This window comes from Odocoileus virginianus, unplaced genomic scaffold (genome assembly GCF_023699985.2).
Source record: "Odocoileus virginianus isolate 20LAN1187 ecotype Illinois unplaced genomic scaffold, Ovbor_1.2 Unplaced_Scaffold_12, whole genome shotgun sequence".
Lineage (NCBI taxonomy): Eukaryota > Metazoa > Chordata > Mammalia > Artiodactyla > Cervidae > Odocoileus > Odocoileus virginianus.
Genome location: NW_027224274.1, coordinates 330,926 through 345,475, shown reverse-complemented (window position 1 = coordinate 345,475; position 14,550 = coordinate 330,926). Strand labels below are relative to the sequence as shown.

At 38.7% G+C, this 14,550-nt stretch overlaps 1 protein-coding gene across 9 annotated transcripts in view; it reads left to right on the top strand.

Annotated features, from left to right (window-relative positions):
- Positions 1-14,550, top strand: part of DCAF6 (DDB1 and CUL4 associated factor 6) — a 182,885-nt gene that overhangs the window by 143,288 nt on the left and 25,047 nt on the right. For 6 of the 9 annotated variants that reach the window (XM_070462724.1, XM_020891867.2, XM_020891869.2 and 3 more), the window contains one exon: positions 24-65. The exons of the other annotated variants lie outside the window; for them this stretch is intronic. In XM_070462724.1, coding sequence (XP_070318825.1) covers positions 24-65 — 42 coding nt within the window. The remainder of the gene's footprint in view (positions 1-23; positions 66-14,550) is intronic. 9 annotated transcript variants of the gene reach the window in all.

Below are 14,550 nucleotides of genomic sequence, written 5' to 3'. Positions count from 1 at the left end.
AGTTATTGTGTTCCCTTCATTAGATTTAATATCAGAGGAACAACAATAGGTGATAGAATAATGAGGTAATTCAGTATGTTCCTTCATTATTTTACTTTATGATGAATATGCTAGGTCTTTTTTCCACAGCTAACCACTCTTCCTATTAACAGTTAATACTTCTTTGAACTTAACTGAGCTCTTTAAGTGCTAAGCATTATAAACTGGGTTGCTTTTCAGAAACCATGTTTAGCTGCATGCACTGCATGGGACTAGAACGAAAGAGATTTCTTGTGTGCAGATGTGATTGACGTTCACTTCAAGCGTGTCATGTGATAAAGTAACTGTCATGAAATTGTTGCTTAGTGGCCCCGGTGTGTCCTAGTCTCTATGATCCCATGGACTGACTGCCAGGCTCCTCTGTCCACGGGATTTCCCAGGCAAGAATGCTGGAGTGGGTTGCCATTTCCTTCTCCAAGGGGTCTTCCCAACCCAGGGATGAACCCACGTTTCCTGCAGGCGGATTCTTTACTGCTGAGCCACCAGGGGAGCCCATAATCTAAAATGATGTACTTTAAATATTAACTGATAGTGATGTGTGATACTAAATTACTGGATTGCATTCTTCAAAATATTCAAAGCAAGTAGCTATTGGCTAATTTGTTGAAGAATGCAGTTTGTGTTTTTTAAAAAACTCAGTTGGGGTAGCATTTAGCAGCTTTTTGCTTGAGATCAGTAACAAAAAATGGATTTGACTCTAAGTCTCTTCATAGGTTTAAAATTCTGATTTTTTTTTTTTTTTTAAGAAAGGGACTTTCTCATGAATAGCTTGGTAACTTAGTATCACACATCAAGTGATACTTAGCCCTCAAAGACTTCTGTAGTTTAAAGACTAACAGGGGGATACATTTTAAAATCTAAGTTAAAGTTTCAGTTCTATTATTCATTTACCCAAAACCTGACTTACTGACAAAATCAACTTGGTACTTATTAGGTTGGTACAAAAGTAATTGTAGTTTCAAACTGAGAATTTTAATCATTATAACTAAGCTGAAACACATCTTGATTAATCAAAATGGGAACCATTACACCAAATACATTTTTGCCAATGAGAACTAGGTTTGTTCTTGTAGCATAAAAACTGTGCCTTGGAATTCTACAAACTCTTGTAAAGCATTTTCTGCCTCCTGCTGTTTTTGCAAGCATGTTGCCTACAAAAAGTTGTTGAGATGCTTGAAGTCAACAGTTGTTTGGTGAGAGGTCAGGTGAATATGGCAGATGAGGCAAAACTTCATAGCCCAATTTATTCAACTTTTGAAGCATTGGTTGTGCATCATGCAGTCAGGAGTTGTTGTGGAGAAGAATTGGGCCCATTCTATTGACCAGTGTCGGCTGCAGGCATTGCAGTTTTCAGTGCATCTCATTGATTTGCTGAGCATACTTCTCAGATGTAATGATTTTGCTGGATTCAGAAAGCTGTAGTGGATCAGATTGGCAGTAGACCACCAAACAGTGATCTAGATGGTTTTTTTGGTGCAAGTTAGGATTTGGGAAGTGCTTTTGGAGCTGCTTCTTGGTCTGGCCACTAAGCTGGTTGTCACGGGTTGTTGTTTAAAGTCCACTTTTCATCACATGTCACAGTCTGATCAAGAAATGGTTTGTGTTGTTGCATAGAATAAGAGAAGACAATACTTGAAAAGGACGACTTTTAAAAAATTTTCAGTCAGCTCATGAGGCACCCACTTATCAAGCCTTTTCACCTTTCCAATTTGCTTCAAATGCCTAATGAGTGTAGAATGGTCAACACTAAGTTCTTCAGCAGCTCCTCATGTAGTTTTTAAGAGGATCAACTTTGATGATTGCTCTCTGTTAGTCGTCGTCAGCTTTTGATGGCTGGCCACTGCGTTTCTCATCTTTGGCTCTCATCTCCTTTGCAAAACTTCTTGAACCACTGCTGCTTTGTCCTTTGGTTAGCAGTTCCTGGGCCAAATGTGTTGTTGATGTGGCAGGTTATCTCCGCTACTATATGACATACTTTGAACTCGAATTAAAAAATCATTTGAATTTGCTTTTTGTCTAACATCATTTTCCTAATCTAAAATAAATATAAAATCAACAGCAATTAATGAGTTATTAGCAAAAAAACATAAAGTGAGAGATGTTCATTAAAATGACGTGTAACATAACCCTACATAAGAATGTATTCCAATATCAAATGGCAAAGTTTAGTAGTGTAAAACCACAATTACTTTTGCACTAACCTAAAATTATAGTGGCACATGTATGTTATTTACTATATGTTTCTAAAACATAAAACATAATATATAGCAGCCATCAGAAATGTAAAATTAAGAGTTCCTGGTGGGGATACAGAATTGATGGAATAAGCCAAAAATATTTTAAGTATATAGAAATCCTTGGTAAAGTCCTATTCTCATAAGGAGCATCTAAACATCTCAAAGTTATTTTTACTTTTGTATTAGTGTTTCTAGGTTGTTTTAACATAAAATATATATGAATGTAACTTTTGGCAAATTATTCTATTGGTAATTACTACTTTCTAATTATATAATAGTAGAATGGGATTTGTTTCAGGCCTATTTGGTTTTCTGATTTATACCTTGAATCCTAAGCACTCAATCTGATTTTACAGGGAAGATTGCAACTTAAAAGTACCATGTCACTCTAAATGAGTTATAGAGAAGCTAAAACATTGAAGTGGAGGGCACTCTGTGTTATGATTGTTGCCAAGAATTGCTTATACTTCCTACATTGGTCATTTTCAGAGGGTCTCTGAATGCACCTGTGTCTCCATATCTTTACTTACTGTATGCCCCTCTAACTGAAATGACCTCCTATAACCACCATCATCATTATGGCCATTTCATCTTTCAACATGCATCTTCAGCTGCTCTTCTTGAAACTTTTCTTAGCCTATACCTTGCATAATTCCAAGTAGGGCTGAACATTTCTTCTGTATGCCTTTATATATATTATGCTACCTATAACATTTACTGCATATGTGTATGTGTATGTTTCCCTGTGTAAGATGTAAGTTCCTTTTAAGGCCAGCATTATATATACATACATACATAAATAAAAGTTGGCAAAGAAGATTATCTTTTTATCTAAAATTCTAGCTACTGAATTTTTATTCATATTTCCTTAGATGATCTGGCTTATTGTTTTCTTCCTCTGCTTCCTAAAATTTGAAATAAATGAAAATCTATAAATTACTCTTTTAGGGGTCTGACAGCATTCCCACACATTTGATTACTTCCTGGAAAGAACTGAGGGTCACTTTTAATCATGGCTATAGTTTATTATGAAGAGGGAAAAACACATCAGACAGAATCTAGAAGAATCCAGGCACAAGCTTCCAATGTTCTCCCACCCAAGATGGTCCATACAATGTGCTCCTTTTTCCAGCAGTAAAAGGCATTTGACACTAGTGTAATGTTTCTGCCCAGAGAAGCCTGCTTAAGACTCAAAATCCACCAGTTTTACTGAAGGAAAGTCATATAGACACCCTCTGCACCAAACCACAACCACCTGAGTTCCAGACCCCAAAGGAAAGTAGATGTTCGCCATAAATCACATTATTTGTACAGACCATCTTGGCAACCAGGTATATCAGGGTTCATTGTCCCAGGCAGGCAGAACAATGGAGGAAACATTATAAAGTCAAGTTCCCAGGCACCAGCCAAGGGCCAGCCTTGGAAACAGACCCTTCTAAAGATAGCAGCATTGGGCCTGCTATCCTTTACTTTTATTTATTAATACACTTTGAGGCAAAGAATTGAAACTCTCTCCCCCACTCCCATCCCACTCCAAACACATACCACAGACATAGAAGTAGAAACAGCAAGATAGTCTCCAGCAACTCATCCATGTCTCTTATATCTGGTACTTGTAAAAGATAGTGACTGGAATTCCAATCCAGAGGCCTTTGTTATTGGTAACAATAGACAACCTATAAACAAGGGCTTTAAAGCACATAAAAGTATAATTTTTAAAAAACACAAGTAGCATCTTTTCTAAATTTTTATTCATAGATCCATATGGCCATGAAACTTTTTTTAAAAAATAATTTAAAGGTAAATTTGAGCTTAACTCTGAAAAATCCAAGACTCTAAATTTGGAGGTTCAAGCCAGTGAGGTTTTCTTTCTAAAAACCACTAAGTAAATATGAGAAAAGTGTGTATATAGTAGACTTCATATACTGGTATTTAGAGTTAAAGTGAGCATTCAGTGAGGCATAACTAAATGAAATTTAACTTATTTGTTGGTTATAATATCATTTGCCTAGGAATGTTTCCTTGGCATATACCGTAGCAACTTTGGATCTCATACCAAAGTTTTATAGGTGTGCTGAAAATAGAGACATAGAATGTAGTGTTTATTGCATAAAGTCTCCTGTTGCAGAGGACAGGGTAGGAGATAGGGACTGAGAATCTTAATATCTAATATTTTGATCTTTGAATGGGAAACTCAGTCTCAAGTTTTGTAAGTAAATGCATACTCAATTTATTTTAAGATAGAAGAATTTAGTTATAATTTAGTTTATAAGAATTTAGTTAGTTATAAGAATTTAGGAAGATGGAGGTTACTGTTGCCTTAAGTGTTCTGATACACTACAGTGATGTCACAAAGTTTGGAAAATCCTACATTGTACCTCTGTCTGAAACTTATAAACCACATTAGTGTAATAAAGCCTGTAAGAAAACCTGCAACAAGGAAACCTTTTTAGCTCTTCTTAATTCATTGTTTTATACATTTATTTGAACACAAACCTGTTATGTGGAAAGCCTCCAAAAATCTCACAACTTGGAAAATGCTTTTCAGATCATTTCAGTTTACATTCTACAGTCTACAGTTCAGTTGCTCAGTTGTGTCTGACTCTTTGCAACCCCATGGACTGCAGCATGCCAGGCTTCCCTGTCCATCACCAACTCCTGGAGCTTACTCAAACTCATGTCCATCGAGTCAGTGATGCCATCCAACCATCTCATTCTCTGTTGTCCCCTTCTCCTGCCTTCAGTCTTTCCGAGCATCAGGGTCTTTTCCAGTGAGTCAGTTCTTCGCATCAGGTGGCCAAAGTATTGGAGTTTCAGCTTCAGCATCAGGCCTTCCAGTGAATATTCAGGATTGATTTCCTTTAGGATTCACTGGTTTCATCTCCTCGCACTCCAAGAGTCTTCTCCAACACCATAGTTCAAAAGCATCAATTCTTCGGCACTCAGCTTTCTTTAAAAGTCCAGCTTTCACATCCACACATGACTACTGGAAAAACCATAGCTTTAACTAGACAGAGCTTTGTTGACAAAGCTTTTTTTTTTTTTTTGAACGTCTCTGCTTTTTAATATGCTGTCTAGGTTGGTCATAGCTTTTCTTCCAAGGAGCAAGTGTCTTAAATTTCATGGCTGCAGTCACCATCTGCAGTGATTTTGGAGCCCAAGAAAATAGTCTCTCACTGTTTCCATTGTTTCCCCATCTCTATTTGCCATGAAGTGATGGGACTGGATGCCATGATCTTTAGTTTTCTGAATGTTGAACTTTAAGCCAGCTTTTTCATTCTCCTCTTTCACTTTCATCATGAGGCTTTTCTTTGCTTTGAGGTTCTTCTTTGCTTTCTGGCATAAGGGTGGTATCATCTGTGTACCTAAGCTTATTGATATTTCTCCTGGCAGTCTTGATTCCAGCTTGTGCTTCATCCAGCCCGGCATTTCACATGATGTACTCTGCATATTATTAATAAGCAGAGTGACAATATACAGCCTTGACATACTCCTTTCCCGATTTGGAACCAGTCTGTTCCATGTCCAGTTCTAACTGTTGCTTCTTGACCTGCATACAGGTTTCTCAGGAGGCAGGTCAGGTGGTCTGGTATTCCCATCTCTTGAAGAATTTTCCAGTTTGTTGTGATCTACACAGTCAAAGGCTTTGGTGTAGTCAATAAAGCAGAAATAGATGTTTTTCTGGAACTCTCTTGCTTTTTTGCATGATCCAGTGGATGTTGGCAATTTGATCTCTGGTTCCTCTGCCTTTTCTAAATCCAGCTTGAACATCTGGAAGTTCATGGTTCATGTACTGTTGAAGCCTGGCTTGGAGAATTTTGAGCATTACTTTGCTAGAGTGTGAGATGAGTGCAATTGTGTGGTAGTTTGAACATTCTTTGGGATTGGAATGACCTTTTCAGTCCAGTGGCCGCTGCTGAGTTTTCCAAATTTGCTGGCATATTGAGTGGAGTACTTTCACAGCATCATCTTTTAGGATTAGAAATAGCTCAACTGGAATTCCATCACCTTCACTAGCTTTGTTCATAGTCAGGCTTCCTAAGGCCCACTTGACCTTGCATTCCAGGATGTCTGGCTCTAGATGGGTGATCACACCACTGTGGTTATCTGGGTCATAAAGAACTTTTTTGTATAGTTCTTCTGTGTATTCTTGCCACCTCCTCTTAATATCTTCTGCTTCTGTTAGGTCCATACCATTTCTGTCCTTTATTGAGCCCGTCTTTGCATGAAATGTTCCCTTGGTATCTCTAGTTTTCTTGACGAGATCTCTAGTCTTTCTCGTTCTATTGTTTTCCTCTATTTCTTTGCATTGATCACTGAAGAAGGCTTTCTTATCTCTCCTTGCTGTTCTTTGGAACTCTGCATTCAAATGGGTATATCTTTCCTTTTCTCCTTTGCCTTTCACTTCTCTTCTTTTCTCAGCTATTTGTAAGGCCTCCTCAGACAACCATTTTGCCTTTTTGCATTTCTTTTTCTTGGGGATGGTCTTGATCCCTGTCTCCTGTACAGTGTCACGAACCTCCGTCCATAGTTCTTCAGGCACTCTGTCTATCAGATCTAATTCCTTGAATCTATTTCTCACTTCCACTGTATAATCATAAAGGATTTGATTTAGGTCATACCTGAATGGTCTAGTAATTTTCCCTACTTTCTTCAATTTCAGTCTGAATTTGGCAATAAAAGAGTTCATGATCTGAGCCACAGTCAGCTCCCTGTCTTGTTTTTGCTGACTGTATAGAGCTGCTTCTCCATCTTTAGCTGTAAAGAATATAATCAGTCTGATTGTTGACCATCTGGTGATGTCCATGTGTCGAGTCTTCTCTTGTGTTGTTGTTGAGAGAGGGTGTTTGCTATGACCAGTGTGTTCTCTTGACAGCAGTCTAGAAGTTACATTCTACATTTTGAGTATTGAGTTCTTTAAATATCTGGACCAGAGACTCTTGGATTTCCTTTTAGTATTTCACACCTGGTTAGTAAAGAATGGCTTTCTACAGGTTACTTCAAAAATCACCAGGTATAATTCTCGTCATGTCCTCATATTCTATCGTTAGTATAGTGTCCTTTTATATTAACCTATTTTTGGCTACTGAATTACCCTTTAAGTCATTTAATTCCAGGTTGAATAAATCAATTCTTTCCTAATCTTTGTTTAAGCCATTTTTTCTACCTTAACATCTGTTCTTCTGTAAGCTATTTTAATAATAGTATTGATTAATTTGTACCTCTCTAGCTGTATATATTTTTTTTTTTTGGCTTTTTGGCCATGTCACATGGGATTGGGGGATCTTAGTTCCCTGACAAGGAATTGAACCCATGCCCCTGCAGTAGAAGCATGGAGTCCTAACCACTGGACCGCCAGGGAATTCCCAACTCTAGCTATGTGTAAATGTGTTTTACAATGATTTTTTTTTTTTTGCCATGTTGAAAACAATAGGTAAATTAACTTCCTTTATGTTTTTAGTGTTGTTTAAGAATGTCTCTTTACAGTTTAGCCTTCAGTTCAGTTCAGTCGCTTAGTCGTGTCTGACTCCTTGCGACTCCCTGGACTCCAGCACACCAGGCTTCCCTGTCCATCACCAACTCGCAGAGCCTACTCAAACTCGTGTCCATTGCGTTGGTGATGCCATCCAACCGTCTCATCCTCTGTCATCCACTTTTCCTCCCGCCTTCAATCTTTCCCAGCATCAGAGTCTTTTCCAATGAGTCTAGTTTAGCCAAAGTTTTTTTTAACTACTAAAGTGTGCCAATTTTGTATTTTTTTAAATAAGGCCTGTAGACCCTTTGATTGGTATAACCTTCTAATTAAAGCTTGTGCTGTGCTTAGTTGTTCAGTTGTGTCCAACTCTGCAGTCCCGCAGGACTGGAGCCTGCCAGGCCCCTCTGTCCATGGGGATTCTCCAGGCAAGAATGCTGGAGTGGGTTACCATGCCCTCCTCCAGGGGATCTTCCCAACCCAGGGATCAAACCCAGGTCTCCCTCATTGCAGGTGGATTCTTTACCATCTGAACCCCCAGGGAATTTTTTTGTTTGTTTTTGGAGCTAAGGTTTTCATTAGAGCAGCTTTAAGAATAACCTCACAAACTTTTATACAAGATTAAATTCAGGACCATCCACTTTAGTTTTTAATGTTTTGTACAATTAAAAGATTTCCAGGAAATTTGAAATATTGATTTGAGTACATATAGGTTCTTAGCAGCAACAGCTTAACACAAAGTCTTTGACCAAACATCTGTGTTTTCTGAAATGTAATTAAAGTAGTTGTCTAGAAACATGTTGATTTGTATAAAATCATTAATTGATTTTGATTGAGGAGCTTAGTTTGGGATGGGATGGGGAAGGAGGTGGGAGGGGGTTCAGGATGAGGAACACATGTAAATCCATGGATGATTCATGTCAATGTATGGCAAAACCCACTACAATATTGTAAAGTAATTAGCCTCCAACTAATAAAAATAAATGAAAAAAAAATACGTTACATATTAAGAAAAAATTTTTTTTAAAGAAGTTTCATTAAAACTAAGCCCCTGGGGAATTTAAGCTTGGAGATATCTTAAAATGTTTTGTTGAACCATTTTAGAAATATAATTTTCCCGAATATGAAGTGTTAAATATAAAGACTTTCAGGGAAGAGGAAAGGCTCAAAATGTAAAATTAGGGACTTCCGTGGTGGCTCAGTGGTAAAGAATCTGTCTGCCAACACACACAGATTCGATCTGGGAAGATCCTACGTGCCACGGAGCAACTGAGTCCGTGTGCCACAACTATTGAGCATGTGCTCTAGAGCACGGGAACCGCAGCTGCTGAGCCCGTGGGCCACGACTGCTGAAGCCCATGCAGCCTAGAGCCTGTGCTCCGCAACAGGAGAAGCCGGCACACTGCACCTGTAATAACACATCATCTCTGAGCTCTTGGTCAGCGGTGTACACAGACACACAAATAATTACAACAGTAATTGCAGTGGTACCACTTTGCCTAGGTAGTGGTCTTTTTTTTTTTACCCCTACAGATTTTTCTGAAGTATATTTTACTTTTAGAGTTAAGTTTAGTGCATTCCTAAGAAAAGCCTCAGAGCTTATTTGTTGAGGCAGTCCGAGTGCAGACTGGAAAAGAATTTTCAGACACAGAGTATTTCAGAAGGGAATAAGTTTATTAACAACAAAGGGCAGGGATAATGTGGGTACTGAGAGCACAGTGAGACGACTTCCTGACAGATCAGGGAGAGTTGACAGTTTCGTGGGTTAATAGCCAATTTTTATAGACTCAAGGCAAAGAAAATTCCTGCTGGACGGGACTCCTGCTGGTTGGTGTTAGGTGACCACTTAGGGCGCTCTAGGGTGTTCACTGGAGTGGACATCTTTGCCTGGTTGGGAGTCAGAGTGCTTGTCAGTGGTGAGCAGGGCTGTTGGCAGCAGGTGCGAAGGGGCTCAGTCGGCTTCGGAGCTGGCCTTGGCTCCGGGCTCCGCCTCTGTAGCCTGGTGCAGGGCCTCGCACGCGTGACCTTGGGGCAGGGCTCGGCATTGTTTCCTGATGGTACGCTCTTTTCCCCAGGAACTGCCACTGTGTAAGTCTTGGTTGTGAGACTTGAAGTTTTCAAAATATCAAATATCAGAGTGTCCCTCTTTTGTTCTTTTTCTTTCTCTACTTAAAATTTTCACTTTTTTTTCCTTTATATTTATGTATATATATATTTTATTGAAGTGTAGTTGACTTAACAGTGTTGCAGGTACACAATAAGGTGATTCAGTTATACATATACAAATATATTATTTTTCAGATTATTTTCCATTATAGGTTATTACAAGATACTGACTATAGTTCCCTGTGCTATACAGTAAATCTTTGTTGCTTGTTGCATATCTATTTTTTAAAATTAGAAATCTAGCATTCTATTCATACTAAGTCAAACAAGTGGAATCAAAATGTCATAAATTTTTTAGTTAGGCAAAAATTCATAAGTTTTCTAAAATATATATTATACATACTACACACACACACACACACACACACACACACGTGCTTGGTGGTTTCTTTTGGTGTCTCATGTGAATCTAAGAGTCTGTTCCTTGACCTTCGGCAACATAAGGGTTGGTAGCAGTACTTGGATCCTTTCCAGCAAGTTGAAGAGAGTTCATGTGGAAGTGTCTTTTTTTTTTCTGTACCTTGCAGCTTGTGGGACCTTAGTCCCCTCCACCAGGAGTCAAACCTGTGCCCTTGGCAATTGAAGCGTGTAGTTTTAACTACTGGACCTCCAGAGAATTCCCTGGAAGTGCCTTTATTAATAGACAAAATTTCTAGGGAATTTCCAGGTTGCAAGGTGTCATGCTTCAGGTTTTCATTTCCCCAAATTTGCTCTGTCAAAACTTTCCTTTTTTGGTCTTGCTGTGTGGCTTGCAGGATCTTAGTTTACTCACCAAAGATCATACCCAGCCCACTTCCAGTGGAAGCACAGAATCCTAACCACTGGGCTGCCAGGGAATTCCCAAAACATTATTTTCAATAGAAGCAATTAGGCTTTCAAAATATTAGAGTATCTCTTCTTTTGTCAGTTGTAGGTCAAAAGAAACAGGAGCCAAGTGCTTTGGGCATCTTGTGACTATGTCAAAGGCTAAGGGTTTATGAGTTACAAGAGGTGGACTTGAGATTTTTGAAGGACCAGCTGCAATGCTTTTGGCCAGGGTACTTGAAGGGCCTTTAAAAATATTGCCAATTGAATCTTAATAATGCCAGTAGTGCATTCAACTAAACCAGAAGATTGAGGGTTCAGTAATAAGGTTGTAAAATTAGCCAAAGAGTATAGACATTTTGAAGCACCTGGCCAGTCACTGTGAAGTTAAGAATTTCCCCAGATAGGGATAATCTTTTCCAAAAGAAGATTATCCTCAGAAGAGACAGTAGCCTGGCTTTTGGTTCACTGTGAAAACATACAGACCACAAATAAAACATGTCTGTTAAATGGAGTAAATTGTGTAGCATTCATTCACCAGGCCTCTAATGGTCCATTAGGCAGTTTAAAATGTCTGGGAATAGTGCGAACAGTCTTCCTTGGGTTGTACTTGGGAAAAGTGTTTTAGGCATTTTGCAGCCTTATTTCCCCATCAATATTGATTCATGAAGACTAACATTTTTTAGTAGACTAATGGTTCAATACATGTACAATGGTGAGAAATGGGTAAAAATACTTCTGCTTTATTGATTATGCCAAAGACCTTTGACTGTGTAGATCACAACAAACTGGAAAATTCTTCAAGAGATGAGAATACCAGACCACCTTACCTGCCTCCTGAGAAATCTGTATGCAGGTCAAGAAGCAACAGTTAGAACTGGACATGGAACAACAGACTGGTTCCAAATCAGGAAAGGAGTATGTCAAGGCTGTATATTGTCACCCTAAGGCTGTATATTGTCACCCTGCTTATTTAACTTATATGCAGAATACATCATGCGAAATGCCAGGCTGGATGAAGCACAGGCTGGAATCAAGATTGCTGAGAGAAATATCAATAACCTCAGATATGCAGATGACACCACACTTATGGCAGGAAGCAAAGAAGAACTAAAGAGTCTCTTGATGAAAGTGAAAGAGAGTGAAAAAACTGGCTTAAAACTCAACATTCAAAAACTAAGATCATGGCATCCGGTCCCATCACTTCATGGCAAATAGATGGGGAAACAATGGAAACAGTGAGAGATTTTATTTTCTTCGGCCTCCAAAATCACTGCAGATGGTGACTGCAGCCATGAAATTAAAAGATGTTTGCTCCTTGAAAGAAAAGCTATGACCAAGATACACAGCATAGTAAATTAAAAAGCAGGGACATTACTTTGCCAACAAAGGTCTGTCTAGTCAAAGCTATGATTTTTCCAGTAGTCATATATGGATGTGAGAGTTGGACTATAAAGAAACTGAGCACTGAAGAATTGATGCTTTTGAACTGTGGTATTGGAGAAGACTCTTGAGAGTCCCTTGGACTGCAAGGAGATCAAACCAGTCAATCCTTAAATGATATCAGTCCTGACTCTTCATTGGAAGGACAAAACTGAAACTCCAGTAATTTGGCCACCTAATGCAAAGAACTGACTCGTTGGAAAAGTCCCTGATATTCGGAAAGATCGAAGGCAGGAGGAGAAGGGGGCGACAGAGTATGAGATGGTTGGATGGCATCAGCAACTCAATGGATGTGAGTTTAAGCAAGCTCTGGGAGTTGGTGATGGACAGGGAAGCCTGGCATGCTGCAGTTCATGGGGTCTTAAAGAGTCGGACATGACTGAACAACTGAATTGTTTTCTCTCATATTTGTTAACCTCTTTGTTTTATATTTCTACTTTTTTTCTTTTTTTTTATCATTTCCTTCCTTATTATTTAAAATTCCTCTTTGGTTCTTTTTCTAACTTTGTTAGTTTTATACATTTAGCATTCAGCTTTTTTTCATTAACATTTAATTTGCAGTCAGAGAACATGGTTGATTTAGACCTATATTTTGAAATTTATAGACACTGGCTTTGTGGCCTATTATGTGATAAATTTGTAAATGTTTCATGTGTGCTTGAAAAGCATGTGACTTTAATTTTTAATGTAGAATTTTATATGTGACCATGACATTATGTTGTTCAGTTGCTGTGTCGTGTCCAGCTCTTTGCAACCCATGGACTACAGCATGCCAGGCTTCCCTGTCCTTCACTGTCTCCTGGAGTTTGCTCAAACTTGTGTCCATTGAGTCCAACCATCTCATCCTCTGTCGCCCCCTTCTTCTCTTGCCCTCAGTCTTTCCCAGCATCAGGGTCTTTTCCAGTGAGTTGGCTCTTCACATCAGGTGGTCAAAGTATTGGAGCTTCAGCTTCAACATCAGTCCTTCCAATGAATATTCAGGTTTGATTGGTTGGATCTCTTTGCTGTCCAGAAGCTCTCAAGAGTCTTCTTCAGCACCACAGTTTGAAAGCATTAATTCTTCAGCACTCAGCTTTCTTTATAGTCCAACTCTCATGTCTGTACATGACTGCTGGAAAAACCGTATCTTTGACTATCTGGATCTTTGTCGACAAGTGATGTCTCTGCTTTTTAACATGCTGTCTAGGTTCATCATAGCTTTTCTTCCAAGGAGCAAGTGTCTTTTAATTTCATGGCTGCAGTCACCATCCACAATGATTTTGGAGCCCAAGAAAACGAAATCTTGTCACTGTTTCCACATCCCCCCAGTCTATTTGCCATGAAGTCATGGGACTGAATGCCATGAGCTTCGTATTTTGAATGTTGAGTTTTAAGCCAGCTTTTTTCACTTTCCTCCTTCACCTTCATTAAGAGGTTCTTGTTCCTCTTCACTTTCTGCCACTAAAGTGCATTATCTGAGTGCATTAACCTCTGCATTATCTGAGGTTGTTGATATTTCTCCCAGTAATCTTGATTCTAGCTGAGTCAGCATTTTGCATAATACACTCTGCTTGTAATTTAGATAAGCAGGGTGACTGTATACCGTGTTGACAAACTCCTTTCCCAATTTTGAACCAGTCCATTGTTCCACGTCCATTTCTAACTGCTGTTTCTTGTCCTGCATATAGGTTTCTCAGGAGACAGGTAAAGGTGATCTGGTGTTCCATCTCCTTCAGAATTTTCCACAGTTTGTTGTGATCCACACAGTCAAAGGCTTTAGCGTAGTCAATGAAGCAGATTGTTTTTGGAATTCCCTTGCTTTTTCTATGATCCAGTGGATGTTGGCAATTTGATCTCTGGTTCCTCTGCCTTTTCTAAATCCAGCTTGTACATCTGAAAGTTCTTGGTTCACGTACTGCTGAAGCCTAGCTTGAAGGATTTTGAGCATAATCTTGCTAGCATGTGAAATGAGTGCAATTGTATGGTAATTTGAACATTGTTTGGCGTTGCCTTTCTCTGGGGCTGAAATGAAAACTGACTTTTTCCAGACCTGTGGCCACCTCTGATTTAAGGCTTAGCATTAGATTAAGACTGTTAATTGTGCTGTTCAAATTATCTCTGTGCTTTGGTAGCTTGACTTGTAAAATAGTGAGAGAGATGTATTGAAGTCATTATGTCCTTGTAGTTCTGTCATTTTCTTTTTTTTAACAAGGTTTGAGGCTTTTTATTTGGTATATATATATTAAATTGTTATTTCTTCCTGGTAAACTGAACTTACTATATATGTAGTAATTCTTTCTACCTTTGACATTACTTTTTATCATAGTCTCTTTTATCTGATATTAACATAGCTATGCCATTTTCATTTGATTACTATTCTCACAATATCCTTTTGCCTGAAACCCTTGC